Source organism: Anguilla anguilla, unplaced genomic scaffold (genome assembly GCF_013347855.1).
Source record: "Anguilla anguilla isolate fAngAng1 unplaced genomic scaffold, fAngAng1.pri scaffold_117_arrow_ctg1, whole genome shotgun sequence".
NCBI classification, from domain to species: domain Eukaryota; kingdom Metazoa; phylum Chordata; class Actinopteri; order Anguilliformes; family Anguillidae; genus Anguilla; species Anguilla anguilla.
In genome coordinates, this window is record NW_023312657.1 from 72,434 (window position 1) to 94,232 (window position 21,799).

The 21,799-nt window shown below is 39.4% G+C and overlaps 1 protein-coding gene across 1 annotated transcript; it reads left to right on the forward strand.

The window, feature by feature from the left end:
• The first annotated feature begins 5,747 nt into the window (after positions 1 to 5,747).
• On the forward strand, positions 5,748 to 16,944 carry LOC118219419. Its single transcript, XM_035402563.1, has 4 exons — positions 5,748 to 5,969; positions 7,078 to 7,245; positions 9,844 to 9,912; positions 10,345 to 16,944. The coding sequence occupies exons 1-4, from the start codon at positions 5,748 to 5,750 to the stop codon at positions 15,763 to 15,765; spliced, it is 5,880 nt and encodes a 1,959-aa protein (XP_035258454.1). The 3' UTR covers positions 15,766 to 16,944.
• The last annotated feature ends 4,855 nt before the right edge of the window (positions 16,945 to 21,799 follow it).

The following is a 21,799-nucleotide window of genomic DNA, read 5'->3' on the forward strand; positions in this document are numbered from 1 at the left end:
ACTTTACCGTTGGTTTTAAGTGTAGAGGTGTCCCTTTTGAAACTGAGTGCTCATATATTGTCTTGGACGTTGTGTTACTCAAAGTGTTCATTTGTTTAACCGTTTTTGGATGACACACGAACAGCGTTTCATATCTGTCATCCTCAGTCAGGACAGGAGAGCACAGTGGCCAGCATCATTACATTACATTAGATTCAGCTTTATTGTCATTGCAAAGAGTACAAGTTCTGGGAGAATTAAATGCAGATTTTTTTTCTGGAGAGATTTTGGACATGATATCTGTCTGTGAATGTGCATGCTCTGCTAAGTTGTAAGCGAATGAAATGTGGGGAAAACCCGAGATATAGACAGCTGCTACTCAGAAAAGTATAGCGAAAGCATACTGGTAGAAATAAAATAAAGGGAAAGGCAACGGCGGAAATGCGCGTGCATTGCTGTCCACAAACTTATGCCATCCCTATGAAACAAATAAACGTATGGAAATGATGTTGAAGAAAAGGTAGTATATATACATGTATATATATATATATATATAGTACCACCGTGGGCTATGCGTGGCTAATTGTGGTCACTCTGAGAAACTGTCAATAAAATGTTTAACATCAATGCAAACGTTTGTATTACTCATAAAATGTTCATTTATTTAACCGTTTTTGGATGACGCACAAACAGCGTCTCATATCTGTCGGGTGTCTCAGTAAATGCTCGTGCATTGCCTTCTACAAACTTATGCCTTCCCTATCAATCCTACAAATAAAAGTATCGGAATGATGTTGAAGAAAAGATGGTATGCATCAGGTACCCAGACGTGTGAATGCCTGTCCTCCGGGAGAGCGGCCAGACGTGTAAATGGCTGTCCTGTGGAGCGGAGATCTGCCGCGTTCATGCATTCACATGCAATGATGACCACTTTGCATTAAAAGCGCCCACTTATAATAACAACAGTGTGATGATTAAGATGAGAAGATTATTTCTACAATCAGATTCTACCTTTTCCCAGCATTCTCAGCGTCGATAAAACCCCAAAGGCTTCCTGCCCGCCACTTCACTTTTGGGTAGCTACTTAGCAAGCGCCTTCGTTTGAGGTAGTTTTCCTTGTGAAACCATTATATATCGCATCGTTGAATTAACAAGCAAATAATCAATATTGGTAGTCAAATTTATATTAAAACATTTGTTTATTAAGGCAATTGGAATCGACACGTTAACGAACGACCACAGTTTTAATTGAAGACCAGCGTTGACAAACCAGGCCTGAGGTAAGTTTCTCGTTTTCATTGTTTGGCGAATAGCTTCCTAGCTTGGCTACGTGTTTTGCAACGAATGTGCTAAAACTCACTGTAATCAACTGTTTATGCAGCTACTTTTGCACCGTTTGCTAATGAACTCTTTCCGATCATAAAAAATACTCGGTCAACGTTAACTTGGCTGCTAGGCCCTGTCCACACGTATATTTATTCGCCGCCGCCCGGAGGCGAATAAATATACTGCGCCGAACTGTGTAATCCACCTTTCAGTACGCGGTTCAAAGTGCTGCCGTTTCTGCCGCAGAAACTAGGAACCTTTTTAGGATCTCAGTGCATTTCCACCGCAGGACCAGGGTCTAAATTCTTTTACCCCCAAAAATGTCCCTGCTCGGCGGGTAGTACTTTCCAAAAGTATAGGAACTTTGGCAGTGGGCATAGCAGCGCTGAACATTTCTCATTGGTCAAGTAAAAATCTGCCGCTGTGATTTATTATTTTCATAATATTTACTTCAATTCAAAATGTTATGTCGCGCAGTAGCCTACTTTTGGTTATAGCCTGCCAACTTCTTGGAACAGATAATAAATTATGATTGAGGATTATAACGTATGCTCTTCTGTTCTTTTCCTGCTTTAGTATCAAGTCTGTTTTTATAAAATATTAAGCATTCGTGCTCGGACAGCATATTATGTAGCAAAACATGCAAATGTTTTTCATCTTTAATTCGGTTGCTGAATATTTCCATCCGGATTTTGTTTCTTAGCCCTTTATAACTGACTCAAAACGTTTGACACAGTTATGTGAGGTATGTGGTAGTTCTGCGTAATTTACTTTGGATATACAGTAAAAACAGGGAAAACTCGCCTTCCGCACTTTTTGTCAGGGTAAAATAACAGGTTAATTCTAGCAATCGTCCCTTTTGCTTTTGCAAAATGCCTTAATTTTATTGCAGTCAAGTATTTAGCCTCAAGTATTTAGCTGCTCCGCTAGCAGTATGTTTGAAGGAGTCTAAAATACATGAAAGCAAACGGTGAGTGTACCACTGCAATATCCGTTAAAAATTTCACGCAAGTCCGCGTTTTCATTGTATTTATTCTTGTCATTTTGCGATTATATGGAAATGACGATGAGAGTCGAATTAATCAATTCAACAACAAAATTTTTATGATGTGTCCATGTTTTCTGCTATATTACAGTGCATTGCATTTATTTGGCGGACGCTGCAAAATGTGCTTTTCATGGTCATGGACAACTACAAAACACAGGCTCAATAAAATAGAATACTTATTTTGTACAGCTATTTCTAGCCAAGAACACAGTTTAGTTCACACAGTGAACACTATTCTGACCTAACCTCTACAAAGCCAACTAGGCAAAAATAGCTGTGCGTAATACCACACCTGTTGCTTTGTCGCCCTTTTTAGTTCAATTTCTCAATGTCGTATTTATTATTTGAAATGTGTATTTATGTGTTATTATTCTATCTGTCTCTGAGGCGCTCTGAAATGTGCATTCTCTGCTAAACTGAGCAATGGATTGGAATATGTGTCTGACGTAGTGTTGCACGGTATACCAAAACTTCAGCACTTCCTCGGTACTTACAAAAAATAAAATAAATAAATAACAAGAAACGGTTCGGTATCAGAATATTCCGACGTTCGGTAGTTCTGGAGTATATATATATATATATATATATATATATATATATATATATATATATATATATATATATATATTCATATAAGAGCGTAATACCACTGGTTTTACGCGTAGAGATGTCCCTTTTGCGACTGAGTGGTCATATATTGTCTTGGATAATCCGTTTGTGAAATGTCGGCTATTTTCAAAAATAGCTGTGCGTAATACCACACCTGTTGCTTTGTCGCCCTTTTTAGTTCAATTTCTCAATGTCGTATTTATTATTTGAAATGTGTATTTATGTGTTATTATTCTATCTGTCTCTGAGGCGCTCTGAAATGTGCATTCTCTGCTAAACTGAGCAATCGATTGGAATATGTGTCTGACGTAGTGTTGCACGGTATACCAAAACTTCAGCACTTCCTCGTACTTAAAAAAAAAATAAATTAATAAATTTCAATTCAAACTTTTATGTTATGTTGCGCAGTAGCCTACTTTTGGTTATAGCCTGCCAACTTCTTGGAACAGATGAGAAATTAAGATTGAGGATTATAACATGTATGCTCTTCTGTTCTTTTCTTGCTTTAGCATCAAGTCTGTTTTTATAAACTATTAAGCATTCCTGCTCGGACAGCATATTATGTAGCAAAACATGCAAACGCTTTAATTCGGTTGCTGAATCTAATTCGGATTTTGTTTCTTAGCCCCTTATAACGGACTCAAAACGTTTGACACAGTTATGTGAGGTATGTGGTAGTTCTGCGTAATTTACTTTGCATATACAGTAAAATCAAACGGGGAAAAATCGCCTTCCGCACTTTTTGTCAGGGTAAAATAACAGGTTAATTCTAGCAATCGTCCCTTTTGCTTTTGCAAAATGCCTTAATTTTATTGCAGTCAAGTATGTAGCCTCAAGTATTTAGCTGCTCCGCTAGCAGTATGTTTGAAGGAGTCTAAAATACATGAAAGCAAACGGTGAGTGTACCACTGCAATATCCGTTAAAAATTTCACGCAAGTCCGCGTTTTCATTGTATTTATTCTTGTCATTTTGCGATTATATGGAAATGACGATGAGAGTCGAATTAATCAATTCAACAACAAAATTTTTATGATGTGTCCATGTTTTCTTCTATATTACAGTGCTTTGCATTTATTTGGCGGACGCTGCAAAATGTGCTTTTCATGGTCATGGACAACTACAAAACACAGGCTCAATAAAATAGAATACTTATTTTGTACAGCTATTTCTAGCCAAGAACACAGTTTAGTTCACACAGTGAACACTATTCTGACCTAACCTCTACAAAGCCAACTAGGCAAAAATAGCTGTGCGTAATACCACACCTGTTGCTTTGTCGCCCTTTTTAGTTCAATTTCTCAATGTCGTATTTATTATTTGAAATGTGTATTTATGTGTTATTATTCTATCTGTCTCTGAGGCGCTCTGAAATGTGCATTCTCTGCTAAACTGAGCAATGGATTGGAATATGTGTCTGACGTAGTGTTGCACGGTATACCAAAACTTCAGCAGTTCCTCGGTACTTACAAAAAATAAAATAAATAAACGGTCGAGCCTGTCCCTTGAGAAATAATGCACACCCTTGGACCAATCAGAATCGAGTATTCAGCCAACCCGTTGTATAAGAAAACTTGATCTCCTTGTTGCCGGCCTCGGCACTAAATTGCACACAGCCTGTCAGAGTTTTTTTCTACTCAGATATTAGTGGCTCCGTTTATAAACAAACTTAATATTACATTAATCACGTTGTCATATTGCTAATTACTAATGCAATACAAGTTGTACTTAACGACCATCGGCGCAGATTGCTCATGTAGTATACTTTTTGATTTGCCAGAACGTCTCATAATGACAAATGCCGGTTCAGTCAGTTTGCATGAAATCAAACTGGTTTAAGCTTGTTCATCGGACCAGACGGGCAAAGCCGGAAACGGACCCAACCCTGTAGTAATTCTACATATCCCTTAACATTTTATGAACTTGTGATCAACATGTTTTTGGTATACTTTAACCTGCTGCATATATGCAATCTCCCAGTATTTCTTTGTAGACTAAAAAACAGCAAACTCATTTTACATTTTTTGCCTAGACAGTTGCATTTGTGGCACTTTATTTCATTAAGAATTATGAATATAAAGTAATCTAAGCTAGTATTGTACATGGTACAAACGTCTTCCTTTATTTAAGCCATTTTCCAAGTGTCTGTGGTGTTTAAAGCTTCACAAAGCTTTAAATAGGGTACCCCCTAAATGGCCAAGGATTGGCCAGATTTGGCATGTGCGCTAAATGGTGAAAGTTGTTGTTTGCTCTGTAGCTGTAATGCACATTATCAGATGAATGGAAGGACTAAGTGGCCTTCATGTTCATGGCAAACACATGTGTGCATGACTTTGATGTGCAAACAACAGGTAGCAGCAGTAATGCTATGTTTTTTATGTGGCATCAATTTAATATAGTTCTTCCTGTTAAGTCATGGCAGGGTGTGGCTCACGTCATAAAGTCCGCCGATGGCCTGTGTCAGACATCACTGGGCATCAACACAAGACTGTGTTTCCTGACAATTGTCACGCCAATGCGAAAGAGGTGATCTATACAAAAGTTCCTTATGTAGTCTATAGCATCTAATACTATGTTATGTACTGTATAGCATGTCATACAACATAATTGGATACATGCAAGGTTGTTACATCACTTGGTGTTGTAACAACATTCATTGGCGTATTTATTAACATGATTTGTGTTTTCCCTTATGTAGTAACATGTTTGATTTGTGTTTTCTTTATGCAGTTTGTGTTCGTTGTTGGCGATTCACATCTCAGATCTTTTGCTGATGGAGTTGTGAACATGCCAGAGGGTCGGCTGTCCTTTGGTTTTATGGCCACACCTGGAGGAGATGCAAAAGCGTTGCGTTTGGAGATCTCCCATCTTGGTGATACTCCACGTACTCCAGATGCAGTGTGCCTGCTTGCTCCAGGGAACAACATGACCTCAAGTCGCACTATTGAGGAGGCTGCCAGGGCCTTTGGGACTCTCCTCAGTGTTGCATTGCAACACTGGCCAAACAAGGTATGTGTGAAATCATAAACACTCAGACAAAGGCAATACTGTCCTTCAGTAAAATGTTATGTGTTCACAAAGGGACTAGTAATAGTCACAGAAATTAAGTAAGTTTTGTTTTAATGCTAATAGCAATTTGTTATTTGTAGGTGTTTGTGGTGGATTTCCCCATACGACATGTACATGCAACACTGGAATACCAGCTTCTGCTAAAGCAGGAATATCACCGAGTTGCAGCAAAGATGGGAGTGCGGTATTTCTCAACAAATGATGTTTTCCAGCCATCCAAAAGGTATGTTCCAAGAAGTTGTGGATACAACATCACTGTTCTTGGAGTACATAGTACATTCTTATGCATGTTTGTCTGGGACTTTATTATTGTCATTACTTTTTGTTTAAGGCATCTCTGGTGTCAGGATTTGGTACACCTAAGTGATGACAAAGGTATGCCTCTCCTTGCGGACTTCATTTGGAACACTTCATACAGCATCCTGCACATCCCTGTCAATCCTGTGCCACTTAGAGTGCATCCTACACTCAAACGATGCTTCCACAAAAACAAGAAGAAGCATGGTAGTTCATCACAGCCACAGTGTGTTGCTCCATCTCAGCGCTCAGCAACATCCTATCGGCCCTTTCCAGGTAATAACTGCTCTGTGTGTTACATAAAATTGTCCAGTGTTAATGGTGTCCAATATTTGAACAATGTTCTGTCTCTGCTTTTTTTTTTTTTTTTTTCTAAACCCATACGTCTGTATGTTCTTTTGTGCAGCTGTTAAAATGAAGTATGTCGACCATGACCAATGGACACACCTGCTGCCTACTGTTCCAGGTAATTCTTGCATGCCAATGTGTCTGTGTCCATGTTACTGTTACGTTGGAGACCCATATTTCATTTAACTCATGTTATTTGTCCTTGTTTGTAGATGTAAGGATGCAGGTTCGGGACCGGCGTCATTGTATACGTCAGCATGCTGCCAAAGGACTGTTTGTTGACATACAGCAAGTACGTTTGTGTTGATGTATACACTTTGTAGAACTGTTCAATGACATTTTCTAAAAAGTAGGCCGTAAGTATTCAATGTAATTAACTCCTAACATCAACTTGTCTTTACAGCGAATTCTCAGTGGGGGTAGGATGGAACGCATCTTTGACACATACGTCCTATGTTACCCTTCGGGCTACCGCCAGAACGTCAAGCCTGTCCATGAGCCAGCACCCAAGTCTGTGGCTGAGAAGAAATCTCCGCACATCAAAAAGCTAAGTGGTGCTGGTTCACGTCATGTGGGTCGTAGGCCTCTGGTAGTAGTTGACAGGGTCAGAGAAGTTGTAGAACAGGAAGATGTTAGGGACAAGGTAGTAAGGAGGAGAAAGATGGGAAACATACACACCAGTGTTACACAGACAGAACAGAAGCAGGAGTTGCCTACTGAGAGAGTACTGAAACAGGAGTTGGCTAGTCAACTAGTACAGAAACAGAAGTTTGGTACAGATGAAGGTACTTGGTACAGACCAGCCGCAGTACTCACCATAAAAAAGGCCAAGAACCACATAAGAGGAGGTGTAGGTGGAGGCCACTCAATATTTGAGACAGCAATTAGCATAGCAGAGCAGCATGGTATCCAACTTAGAAGTGGCAATCCAAACAAGGCCAATGGTAATTGCTTGTATGAATCTATTATTGATAACATAAATGCAAGACAATGTTTTGCAGAACATTTGCCAGAAAGGCCTGAGCACTATAGAAAGGTCTGGAATACTGTAGGTGAACAGAAAATTAAGGCATCTCCATACTATCCAAACATATATACAGAACAGCAGTGGAGAGAAGCATGGCAAACTTTGCAAACAACTAACCAATATGATCTTGACTATTTTGGTGATATGGCTATCCTTAGTTGTGCTCATACTACTAAGAAAGATATCCTTGTTTTCAACACACCTTGGAAAACAGCAACTGCTCAACCTCATAGTCCAATATATGTAATATCTGCAGATGCAATAGATCCAGCAAATGCAAGAGATACTGATGTTCCATTGGTGTTGGCATACAATGGCCATCATTTTGAAAGCCTCATTCCTGTTTCTAATGTTGATGTTAACAAAACAATTGTTTTGGTGGATGCATATAAGACTGGTACGTATACGACTCCTAGGTCTTTAGCACAAATGTTTCAGCTCATTGGAAATGATTTACACAACACAGAAACAGATTCTCCCACAACAAATAAAACCATATGTACACAGGCCACAGAAAACCAGAAAAGAACAAAGCTTGCAGCTACAACCAGTAATGTGCAGATTCAAAATTATGCTCCAAAATCCCACAATTTAGATGAAGGCAATAATACCAGCCACACAGTAGCCATAACTTTGCCAGATGTATGCAACAGCTGTCAAAAGCCATTTAAAATGCTGCTGGTACATTTGCGCAGATCAAAACAATGTCAGTTACATTACAACTTCCAATCTTTGCATCAAGAAGTAATTGTGAAACACGCAGACCAACAACCTCTATGGCAAGGTCCCAAACGTCAAAAACTGGAAAAACATAACCAAACTGAGGTCAATGTAGGCCTAAACCATGTTGAACAACAACCTCTACCATGTCAGAAAGTGAAAGAGGCCACTCCAATTGAAGCCACTGCAATAAAGATGAAAGATACAAGGAAGAGACAGTTCCAGGGTAATCCTGTAGAAGTCACAGGAACAAGAAGAACAGATCTTCTCCAGATTCAAAAGATAGGTCCTAAATCCCACAATCTACACGAAGCCAATAATACCAGTGATACCATAACAATGACTTCCCTAGATGTATGCAAGGGCTGTCAAAAGCCATTTCAAAGGCTGGTGCTACATTTGAGCAGGTCAGTACAATGTCAGTTACATTACAACATGTCTGAGAGCAACCCAACAATGCCTTATCCAAGTGCAGATGAAGTTGTTTTTATCAATGAAATGGAAAGCCCATGTCTCACATTCTCTCCTTTCACTATGCAGCAACAAAAATCACTTTGTTCAAAAATGAACATCATCCACAACTCACCTGAATACGTTCATACACAAGAACCAGTGCCAAGGAATGTCCCAATGAGTGATCCTTGTGAGACAAAGGCTATTGTAGGTGATGGGAACTGCTTTTTCAGAGCTTTGTCATTTTCCATTAGTGCAACTGAAGGTCATCACAGAAAAATCCGACTAGCTATAGTTAAACATATGGAAACAAATGCATTACAGTATGCTCCTATTCTCCGACATGGATATTTTTCTGTTGAAAACTATGTACAAGCATCACGCATGAAATATGTTCAAACTTGGGCAACTGAGGTGGAAATACAAGCAGCTGCAGATCTCTTTGGAGTTGATGTTTTCACATACAGTTGCAACAAGTGGTTCAAGTATTCCACAACAAATGGAAAGACAATTGACTCAGCTATATACCTAAAACACTGCAACGCATCTCATTATGAAGTAGTTACATGCGTGAAGCAACACAATTCGGACCAATGCACTAAACTCTGCAGCAAATCCAATGACTGTCCACAGTCACATCAGATAAGGAGTTCTTCAAGTCGACGTGAGCTTGACAGAAAAAACAAGCAATATGAAATGAACAAACAATTCCAAGATGCAAAAAATAACAGAGGAATTAAAAGATACAATGAAGATGAAAACTACAAGAAAACTATCAAAGAACGCAGCATAAACAAATATGCCACTGATACCCAACACCGGACAAATGTGAAACAGTACAGTGCACAGAAATATGCCACTGATGCCCAACACCAGGCAAATGTGAAACAGTACAGTGCACAGAAATATGCCACTGATGCCCAACACCAGGCAAATGTGAAACAATACAGTCAACAGAAATATGCCACTGATGCCCAACACCAGGCAAAAGTGAAACAGTACAGTCAACAGAAATATGCCACTGATGCCCAACACCAGGCAAATGTGAAACACTCCAGTCAACAGAAATATGCCACTGATGCCCAACACCAGGCAAATGTGAAACAGTACAGTCAACAGAAATATGCCACTGATGCCCAACACCAGGCAAATGTGAAACAGTACAGTCAACAGAAATATTCCACTGATGCCCAACACCAGGCAAATGTGAAACAGTACAGTCAACAGAAATATGCCACTGATGCCCAACACCAGGCAAATGTGAAACAGTACAGTCAACAGAAATATGCCACTGATGCCCAACACCAGGCAAATGTGAAACAGTACAGTCAACAGAAATATGCCACTGATGCCCAACACCAGGCAAATGTGAAACAGTACAGTGCACAGAAATATGCCACTGATGCCCAACACCGGGCACATGTGAAACAACACAGTGCACAGAAATATGCCACTGATGCCCAACACCAGGCAAATGTGAAACAACACAGTGCACAGAAATATGCCACTGATGAACAACATCGTACAAATAAGAAAAAGTGCAGCATAGACAAATATGCTACTGATGAGCAACACAAGGTAAATCTGAAACAGTGCAATATTACCAGAAGGATTAAATCAAAGACACAAAGACAACAAATGGACTACATTGTTCAGGAATTCAAAAACAAGGTTAGCACTGGTCCCCAATATGTTTGCTCCGTATGCCATCGACAATTGTTTAAACAACAAGTCATACTATGTAAAAAAGACACATATGGAAAAAAAGGCAATGCTACAGCTTCATTGGCCAGTAAATGCATTACTGAAACATACCTTCACAAATGCAAAAGCGCCTGTGTAGAACACTGCACAGATCCTAATAGTACACTGTGGATTTGCTACACATGTCACAGAAAACTTCTTGATGGAAGAATGCCTCCGGAAAGTGTTGCAAATAATTTGGTTTTGAGTCCCATTCCACCACAGCTGAACAACTTAAATTCGCTCGAACAACATTTGATTGCAATAAACATTCCTTTTATGAAGATGCTTGCTTTACCAAAAGGAGGACAAAATGGTGTTCATGGACCTGTCACGTGTGTACCATCTAATGTCCCTCAGATTGCAAGTGTACTTCCAAGACCAGAGCACGATGATTTCATGATTCGTGTGAAATTAAAGAGAAAGTTAACATACAAAGGCCACTATGAATATCAATATGTTAACACTGCTGCTATTCATAAAGCTTTCTCGTACTTGAAACAACATAACCCATGGTACAAAGATATTTCCTTCAACCACGAATGGATTAATCCACTCAACAAAATTCTACAACCCAACAACCCTCTGTCTTTTGACAATGAAACCTGTGTTGAGATTAATACAGAAAACACTAATGATGAAGCATCCACTGAAACAACACCAGATGATGAACACATTGATGAATCAATACATGATACACAGCAACATGGAATGTTCAACGATACATGTTTACAACCTGTCGATATTGTCCAAGAGGTGATGGATCAGCACTTCGATGGAATTTTGTCTCTGGCCCCAGCACAAGACAACAACCCAGTCAGATTACTAACCAATGAAGGCAATGAAGCAAAATGCTTCCCTGTTCTTTTCCCCAAAGGAACCGGTACTTTTAACGATACCAGAGGAGAAAAGTTAACCATATGTAGATATTTCAATAACCGCATACTCAATGCAGATGGAAGATTTGCAAAAAACCTGGACTACATTTTTTATGCACAATATTTATCTGAGATTAACCAAGTGGTCTCAAATGTATCTATTGCACTGAGAAAAGGATATGACTCTGGCAGAAAAATTACATCAGACATGCTAATCAACGAAGATTCACTTCAAAGAATTCTCCATTTTGACGAGGGATACAAATTCATGAAACCTATCAGAGGCACACCTGCTTTCTGGCAAAGTGTTCAGAAAGATCTTTTTGCTATGGTTAGACAGCTTGGAATCCCAACATGGTTTTGTTCCTTTTCTTCTGCTGACATGCGATGGAAAGAGACATTACAAATTTTCCTCCGGCTAGAAGGCAAACATATAAATGCTGATGATCTGGACTGGTCAGAGAGATGTGATCTCTTGAGAAAGAATCCCGTGACAGCTGCCAGAATGTTTGATCATCGCTTTCATTGTTTCCTTAAAGATGTCATCATGTCACCAGCTCAACCAATTGGAAAAATTGTTGACTACTTCTACAGAGTGGAATTTCAACAACGAGGTTCACCTCATACACATTGTCTGTTCTGGGTTGAAAATGCACCGCAAGTTGATAAAGCCGATGATGCTGATGTTGTAGCATTTATCGATCAATATGTGACATGTGAAATGCCACCTCTTGACGATACGGAAATGCACGACATTGTCTCTACTGTGCAACAGCACAGCAAAAGGCATTCAAAGAGCTGCAGAAAAAACAAAACTGTCTGTCGCTTTAACTTCCCGCGGCCACCATCAAAAAACACTTTCATCACAAGGAATAAAATTTCTGAAGAAGAAATGCCTAGTGAGCCTAACCAAACACAACCTCAACAACAAACCAATCATCCAAGGCTTTCAATGGAACTTGCAGGACAGATTATGGAGAGGGTACGGCAAGTTGTCATGAACACTGACATATCTTTTGATTCTGCAGATTCCCTCTTTGCATCTATTGGTATATGCCAGGAGCTGTTTGAAGCTGCATACATACGCATGACCAAAAAAACCAATGTTGTTTTACAGAGAAAACCATCTGATGTTTGGGTAAATCAGTATAACACACAACTTCTCCGATGCTGGAATGCAAATATGGACATTCAGTATGTTGTTGACGCCTACTCTTGCATTGTGTATATAATATCTTACATATCTAAGCAAGAGAGAGAAATGGGATTATTGCTACAGCAAGCCCAAAAAGAGGCCTCAAATAACATTGATGCTAAACTTGCCTTGCGGAAACTTGGCAGTGTTTACCTTCATAACCGAGAAGTATCTGCACAGGAGAGTATATACCGACTAACCAACATGAGACTCAAAGAGGGATCAAGAAAGGTTCAGTTCATTCCAACTGGTCAACATCCCATCAAAATGAGTCTTCCGCTTCATCTTCTTCAGAAAAGACTCAACACTGAAAATAACAGCATATGGATGAACAGCATCACAGACAAATACAAAGGAAGACCAAAAACAGAAGCATTTCCTGAAATGTGTTTGGCAACCTTTGCATCACAGTACAGAATTCTGTCAAAAGCAGACAAGTCATCACCTAACACCATAAAACTGGATCAGGACTTAGGATTTGTGATGAAGAGGACACGCACAGATGCTGCTGTTGTGCGTTATGCCCGCTTCTCACGCACAAAAAATCCTGAGAAATATTACCACAGTATTCTACAGTTATTCCTTCCTCATTACAATGATTCTGAGTTGAAACCACCAAACTTCAACACATTTGAAGACTTCTATCACACAGGCTTTGTTCAAATCATCAACAGTGAACTTAAGGCTGTGAAATTCCTGGTTGACACCAATCAAAAACTCTTTGAAAAAGAAGCTGACGAAATTGACAACGCTCAAGAACATCTAAACAGAGATGGACCACCAGAAGATGCATGGTCGCTAATTTGCCCAGAATCAGAATTACAACGTCTACAGTGTTTGGAAGCAATAACCAGTCATGTAACAAACACAGAGGAAACTGATGAAATCCTTCCTGATCTGCAACCAGATAAAAGCAACACTTTCACTATCGAACCTAGGTTCTGTGGGTTGCAAAAGGACACTGCAATGTGTCTCCTACGGTCACTAAATGAAAAACAGCTGCAATTATTTTACAAGATTCGGCACTGGTGTTTACAAAAACTCAACAACGGAAACCCAGATCCATTTTATGTATTTATCACTGGAGGAGCTGGCACAGGCAAGTCCCACCTGATAAAAGCAATCAATTATGAAGCATCTCGTATCTTGTCACAGCTATCAGAAAACCCAGATGACACGCATGTCTTACTCACTGCTCCAACTGGTGTTGCTGCTTACAACATTGATGCGGCTACAATACACAATTGCTTTTCAATTGGAATAGATGTCTCATTACCATATCAACCACTTGCAGAAGAAAAAATTAATACTTTGAGAGCCAAACTCAACAAGATCCAAATACTGATTATTGATGAAATTTCAATGGTTGATCATAAACTTCTTACGTATATTCACGGACGGTTAAGACAGATCAAACAAACAGGTGACTATTCCTCTTTTGGTAAAGTGTCTATCATTGCAGTAGGGGACCTATATCAATTGCCACCAGTCAAAGGAAAACCCTTGTACACACAACCAAGTGGTGTTAACTTATGGCAAAATCATTTTGCTGTAACAGAACTCACAGAAATAGTCAGACAGAAAGACACACACTTTGCACAGTTGCTAAATCGCTTAAGAACACACAAGAAAAAGCAACCACTGCAACAACAAGATATCAACATGCTGAAAAGTCGTGAGACGGGAGAAGGAGAATTCAGTGAAGATCTTCACATTTATGCAACAAACCAACAAGTTGACAATCATAATTTTCAGATGTTGCACAAAATGTGCCCTCATACCACTTCCATTGAAGCTCAAGATTTTGACAGGGATGCTAAAACTGGTCGCCTGAAAAGAAAAATGACACACCATCTCAAAGTTTACAATACTTGTTTGGTAAATACACTGCATCTCGGCATACATGCACGTGTCATGTTACTAAAAAACATTGATGTTTCAGATGGACTTGCAAATGGAGTCTTTGGAACAGTTTCTGACATATCTTACAACGATGATGACACTTTCCCATCAAGGATATATGTCACCTTTGATGATGAAAAAGTCGGAAAAATGGCTCGAAATAAGAAACCATCTTCCAAACCTGGACTGGAAAAAGCCACACCAATTGAGCCTGAAGAGGACAAAATAACAAACAGTGGTGGTGTGAGACGTCAGTTTGCTCTGAAGTTAGCTTGGGCTTGCACTGTTCACAAAGTGCAAGGTTTAACAGTGGAGAAAGCTGTTGTCTCTCTCAACAAAATGTTTAGCTCTGGCCAAGCATATGTAGCACTGAGTCGTGTAACATCTCTTGAAGGACTCATCATCGATGATTTTAAAGCCACTGCTATATATGCTAATGACACAATTCACACTTCAATACAAAACATGCCTGCATTCATTGAGCCACCACTTCAATCCTTCAATACAACTTACAGAATCTTTCTGCACAATGTTCAAGGACTTTCTGCTCATATCGAAGACATTCGATGTGATCACAGATATTTTGCAGCTGATGTCATTTGTGTGACAGAAACATGGCTACAACAACAACATTCTACCCAAGACACTCATCTCAACACCTTTTCATTTCACAGCAAACCAAGGTGCCTTGCATATGATGACACTGAACATATCTTCATGGAACTAAAGAAACAGCAGCATGGTGGTGTTGGACTTTACTATAAAAATGATGCAGACTGCAACATCACCCATTTGCCATGTCTAAACATTGAATGTTTAACATTCAGCATAAAGTCACTGGAAGCAAACGTTGCCATCCTCTACAGACCACCATCTTACAGTTTGGTTACTTTCAGAACAAAACTGTTGCATTTGATTCATCATCTAGACACATTCTTGGGAACCAAAATAATAATGGGCGACTTCAATGAAAATCTCTTCATTACACAAACTGGTCAAGATTTCATGCAGCAACATGGATACACCCAACTTGTTAAACAAGCAACTACTGAAAAGGCCACCTTAATCGACCATATCTATGTCAAAGATAACACAGCTTATCAAATTGATATTCAAATAATGCAAACATATTTCAGTTTCCATAACTGTATTGTTATGGATGTTTTCCAGTAAATCCGGTACATTGATTTATTTGTCCCAGCCCATCTGTGAATAGGCCCTCCTCTCCGTGCACACTCAAAACGTGATCATGCACAGGAGGAAGATTTGTTCTTGGCTTTTCCCCACAGACAACACAGCTGGTCTAATTCCTGAATACAATCAATCCATAGTTCACAAATGGTTAGTCTCATTAACACCTCTGCAGACATTTTTCCCTAACTGATGCATTCAACTTAACTCTCATACGTTCCTCTCCCTATGTTCTTAACAAAACACTGTCAATCTCCAAGACCCAACTCTTCAAATAAGTTATTAGCAAGCAGGTAAAGACCCTAGCTAGTAAGGATAGATATAACTTAACATTACAATACAGCTGGCTTGTCAAGGTTAGCAGGCTGTAAAATTTTCCCCTCTTGTTTACATTTTGGACAGATGTGGCAAGTGACTACACCTATCCCTGTTTCAGTTACAGCACTTTCAACACAAGCAATATCGAAAGCGCTATCCAAAAATTTCTTCTAATCATGAAGACATTTTGGGATACATTTTGAAAATAGAAAACCAATATGCACCACAATTATATCAACAAATACCATCTCTGGGCAAACAACACTATATTCTGTAAATACATTGCACTACTTGACCCCATTTCCAGTATGAACATGATTTCTTGACGATGAACAGGGTAAGAGCATCACTTTGAAAAGCACAACGAATAATTACGCATTCTCTTTATATTACTGCACTTTCTGGTTTTCCTTTTTTCTTTCCTTTATCCTCAGGTGAACACAGACCTCCGAAACCAGCTTCAAGGAACAACACCTGGCTGCCTACTTCAGCATCTCCATAAATGGACCCCATCTTGACGCCTTCCCATATGATAGTGCATTGGAATATGTTTCCACAAAGCCCCATAAAATAAGATGTTGAAACAAACAGTGCACACTTTGCAACAGGTAGGCTGTGCAGCAGTCACTTAAAGTGTAGCAATGCAGCACTCACTGTATATTTTCCCATTTATTTCACAAACTACCAATTGGGCACTCACTGTATATACGCTTTCCAGTTCCTTCACACAAATTAAAGCTATTATATAGACTTCCCTTCGCGTTTCTCTGCTCTTGCCATTTTACTTATGATTTCACTCTGTATTTTTCTCTTTATTTATATTACAATTAAAGAAATTTACTTAATCTTTTTGTGATCTCTTGTCTTTTTTCTTTGTGATTTTCCCTTTCACATGTTTCATTTCCAGAGATTTTCACTTGGTGTTTTCTAATCTCTTGCCATTTTGTTCATGATTTTTATTTGTCTTTTCACATTTTTTTTGCATACATGTTTACTTGGTCTTTTTCTCATCACATGCCATTTTATTTGCGATTCCCAGTCTTTTCTGTGTCATTTTCCAAAACACTTTCAAATAAACAATTACTTTTCTCCTATTACTGGTTACATTAAATAATACATTTAAATATGCATTTTACTGTTGTAACACTATAGTCCTATGCTTATTGATATGTTGAACAGTCTTCAGGTTAAAAGTTGTTAATAAACCAGGTTTTTTATGAATTGTGACTTTGAAAATGAGGTAAACCCTTGTGGACATTACGTTTCTGATCTATTAAGGTAATTTCTGTATCGTTAGGTACCAAGTATTGAATCAGTATCGTTTCAGTATCAACCTGGTATCGGTATCAAATTTTGGTATTGTGACAACACTAGTGTAACACCTTTTTTTGTTGCGGCATGGAAGCGCTGCAGCTGTACATACACGCCGGGCCACATATGTATCTTTAATGGTTTTTTTATAAACATATGTGTTACGACATCCCATCTAAGTGTTACCACATCTCATCTAAGCATTACAACATAGCAAATGCCTTTACGCGATGCGGCCAGGACACATCCATGGTGACGCAACTAACTCATCCGACAGCGTCTCTTTGCACAAAATTGGCCATAAATCATCAATACTTTATACGATCATCATGATATTCACTAGATATGTTGCGTGACGGCATATGATCATGAGGACAAAGCCATTTTAAAATTGGTCCATAGGGGCCGCGCTGGTGCCAATGCTTGGACCCCTCCCAACGCCGCTTGCGGCTTTAATTATTCTTATTTTTCTCCGCTAAAAGTGTCTGAGGCTCAGCACCCATAAGTCCTGGAGCAACCAAATTTGGCAGGTGGGTTCCTATGGCCCCCCACTACTCAGGCACTAAAAAGCACGCAAGTCAGCCAGATGGTGGCGCTATAACAAAGGGTAACGCGTAAAAGCCCATAACGCCCACACCATAAGTTAGATGAACACAAAACTTCATCGACCTATGCATCTGAACGTGCTCTACAACTTTGCCATTGGCCCCACCTATGTCCGCCATATTGTTTGCCCGCCATTTAGACTTTTTAGTTGGGGCGTGGCAGTTTTCTCCTCAAAAATGTCTGAGGCTCAGCAACCATAAGCTGTAGACCAACCAAATTTGGTAGGTGGGTTCCTATGGCACCCCACTACCCAGGCACTAAAAATCACCTATGTCGGCCAGATGGTGGCGCTATAACAAAGGATCATAGTTTAAAAGGTCATAACTCCCACACCGTAAGTCAGATCAACACAAAACTTAATCGACTGATGCATCTGAATGTGCTCTACAACTTTCCTATTGGGAGCGCCTATGTCCGCCATATGGTTTGCACACCATTTGGACTTTTTCATTAGGTGGGGTGCGGAAAAGCTGGAGCTCCAAATCCAAACGACTACGACATCGAGTAAACTTCTTTACGGCAAGCGACAACCATGGCGACGCTAGTTTTTATCAGTGAAAGCACGGTCTGACACTGCCACCTAGCGTGCATGCTAAGATCGGCTACCCAAAGTTTCTTAGTAAAAGCTTTCTGAGAGGATGAATAATTACTTTTATTTGGCATGGATCCATTTGAAGACAGTATCGGGTGAGTTCGTTTAGTCTTTGAATCTGTCATTATGCTGAGAAACAGCTAAACCATTTTATTTATTGGTTGTGAGTTTCTGTGAAAACGCGCGAAAACACGCTGGTCTAATGAAACAATGACGGTAGCCTAATACATATATTGTCCGCTTCGTTCCGTTGCTATCATAACATAATGACCTACAGCTGCAGTTTCTCGCTGCATTTACTAATATTGAATATAAACAAAAGACGCAATTTATGCTGTAAATCGTATCCTCAATTTAATCTCTAAATCGACTGTAAATTTAGGGTTGTAACTAGGTAGTTGTTTCGTAGGTGATTTAACTCGTCTTAACTATTGCCATAGGGTCTAGTTTTTATCAGTGAGGGGACGGTCTGACCGTCGGGAAGCATTGGAAGACAGTACCGGGTGAGTTCGTTTAGTCTTTGAATCTGTCATTATGCTGAGAAACAGCTAAACCATTTTATTGATAGGTTCTGAGTTTCTGTGCAAACGCGCGAAAACACGCTGGTATTATGAAACAATGACGGTAGCCTAATACATATATAGTCCGCTTCGTTCCGTTGCTACCATAACATAACGACCTACAGCTGCAGTTTCTCGCTGCAATTACTAATATTGAATATAAACAAAAGACGCATTTTACGCTGTAGCCTGCCAATGTCTAAATAAATAATACGGTCCATTTGAAGACAACATCGGGTGAGTTCGTTTAGTCTTTAAATCCGTCATTGTGCTGAGAAATCGTATTCTCAATTTAATCTCTAAATTGACTGTAAGCTTAGGGTTGTAACTAGGTAGTTGTTCCGTAGGTGACTTAGTCTTAACTCGTCTTAACTATTGCTTGAATGTTCTCGACTGCGTTGTTGCTGTTCTTGTTTGTGTTAGCGTTAATCAGTTTAACCTACTGGGTCCAAGTTGAACTATGCGGTTGTTTCCTGCACTTGGAACGCTATTTCTCTCTAGGGTTTTCGGCACACTTATTCCTGGTTATGGTTATACATTTACGTCGCTCTGGATAAGAGCGTCTGCCAAATGCCTGTAATGTAATGTCATGTAATGCAATATTCCGTAGCAACAAGATAAACCCGACATTAGCCCTAAAATATGCCAATACAGCAGTAAAAACGCTGCTCACTGAATAACGAAATAAACGAGACAAAGTTTAAAAAAAAAAATACCACGTCATTCTACAGTCAATATCTGGGACTAAACATTGAATATATATAGAATCTTACCATTGGTTTTACGCGTAGAGATGTCCCTTTTGCGACTGAGTGGTCATATATTGTCTTGCACAATCCGTTTGTGAAAAATATGCGCATATGTGACGACTGGGTCGACTATCTTCAAAAACAGCTGTGCGTAATACCACACCTGTTGCTTAGGGCCAGTGCGATTTGGCTATTTGACAATTCATTTATTCAGTAGGTGAGAGTATAAGCTTTCTAACGATGTATAACATGTCTGATTTTGCTTTTGGGATAGCGTTTTATAGGTCAGCATAACCGAATTTTTTCTTATCTGCCAATGTCTAAATAAATAAAACGGTAGGCTACTTTGCGCCCAATACGCAGATCGCGAGTTGATATTTGTCTTCTTTTTTTCGTTTTTTCTCAGTGTAGTATTTATTATTTGAAATGTGTATTTATGTGTTATTATTCTGTCTGTCTCTGTGGCGCTCTGAAATGTCCATTCTCTGCTAAGCTGAGCAATGGATTGGAATATGTGTCTGACGTAGTGTTGCACGGTATACCAAAACTTCAGCACTTTCTCGGTACTTAAAAAAAAAAAAAAAAAAAAAAAAAAAAAAACGGTTTCGTATTTGAATTTTCCGACGTTCGGTAGTTCTGAGTCAAATGTAAAAGCCAGGGAAATGTGTCTCCCGCATTACTGATTTAGAGGATGAAAAGTGTAGTTTGTCAGAATCTTCGCTAGATGGCAGTAGCAACTAAGGTTGCCAAGTGAGGTGACCTGCGCTTGTGCATTCTCTTCCCTGATACAGCGCAAGCTTTGATTCAGTTCACTTCAGTAGCAATAGGTGTTCCAATTTGGAAATATTTCATTATAGATAGATGCTGTATTGTTATTACAATATGCTGTTTTTAAATCTATTTAAAGGTGAAAGACCTGTTTTAAAGATTATTTCGTTTACAACTGTTCAATTTCAGAAATATATTTAACATATTTCTCCATTGTTCAGTGTCGTAACACTATAGGCCTATGCATATTAATATGTTGAAGACTCTTCAACTTAAAGGTTGTTAATGAACCAGGTTGTTAATAAACCATGAATTTGAAAATGAGGTCAACCCTTGTGGACATTACGTTTCTGATCTATTAAGGTAATTTCAGTATCGTTAGGTACCGAGTATCGCTTTAGCATCGTTTAAATTTCAAGTATCATTTCAGTATTGAGCATCGTAATACTAAACCTGGTATCAGTATCAAAGTAACAATTTCGGTATCGTGACAACACTAGTATGACGCTTTTTATAGTTGCGGCGCAGAAACACTGCAGCTACGCACACACGCCGGACCATCGAAGTGTTACGACATGCCATCTAAGTGTTACGACATAGTAAAGGCCTTGACGGGAAGCGGCCAGGACACATCCATGGCAACGTAACTAAGTCATCCGACAGCGTCTCTTAGCACAAAATTGGCCATAAGTCATCAATATTTCATACGATCATCACGATATTCAGTAGATATGTTGGGTGAAGGCATATGATCATGAGGACAAAGCCATTTTAAAATCGCTCCATAGGGGGCGCGATGCTGCCAATGCTTGGACCCCTTCCAACGCCGCTTGCGGCTTTAATTAGGGGTCCAAGCAGCGAAGCTGGTGGAACCCTATTGTATTTGTTAGGATTATTATTATTATTATTATTCTTATTATTTTTCTCCGGTAAAAGTGTCTGAGGCTCAGCAACCATAAGTCCTGGAGCGACCAAATTCGGCAGGTGGGTTTCTATGTGCCCCCACTACTCAGGCACTAAAAATCACGTACGTCGGCCAGATGGTGGCGCTATAACAAAGGGTTTTGCGTAAAAGGCCATAACTCCCACACCATAAGTCCGATCAACACAAA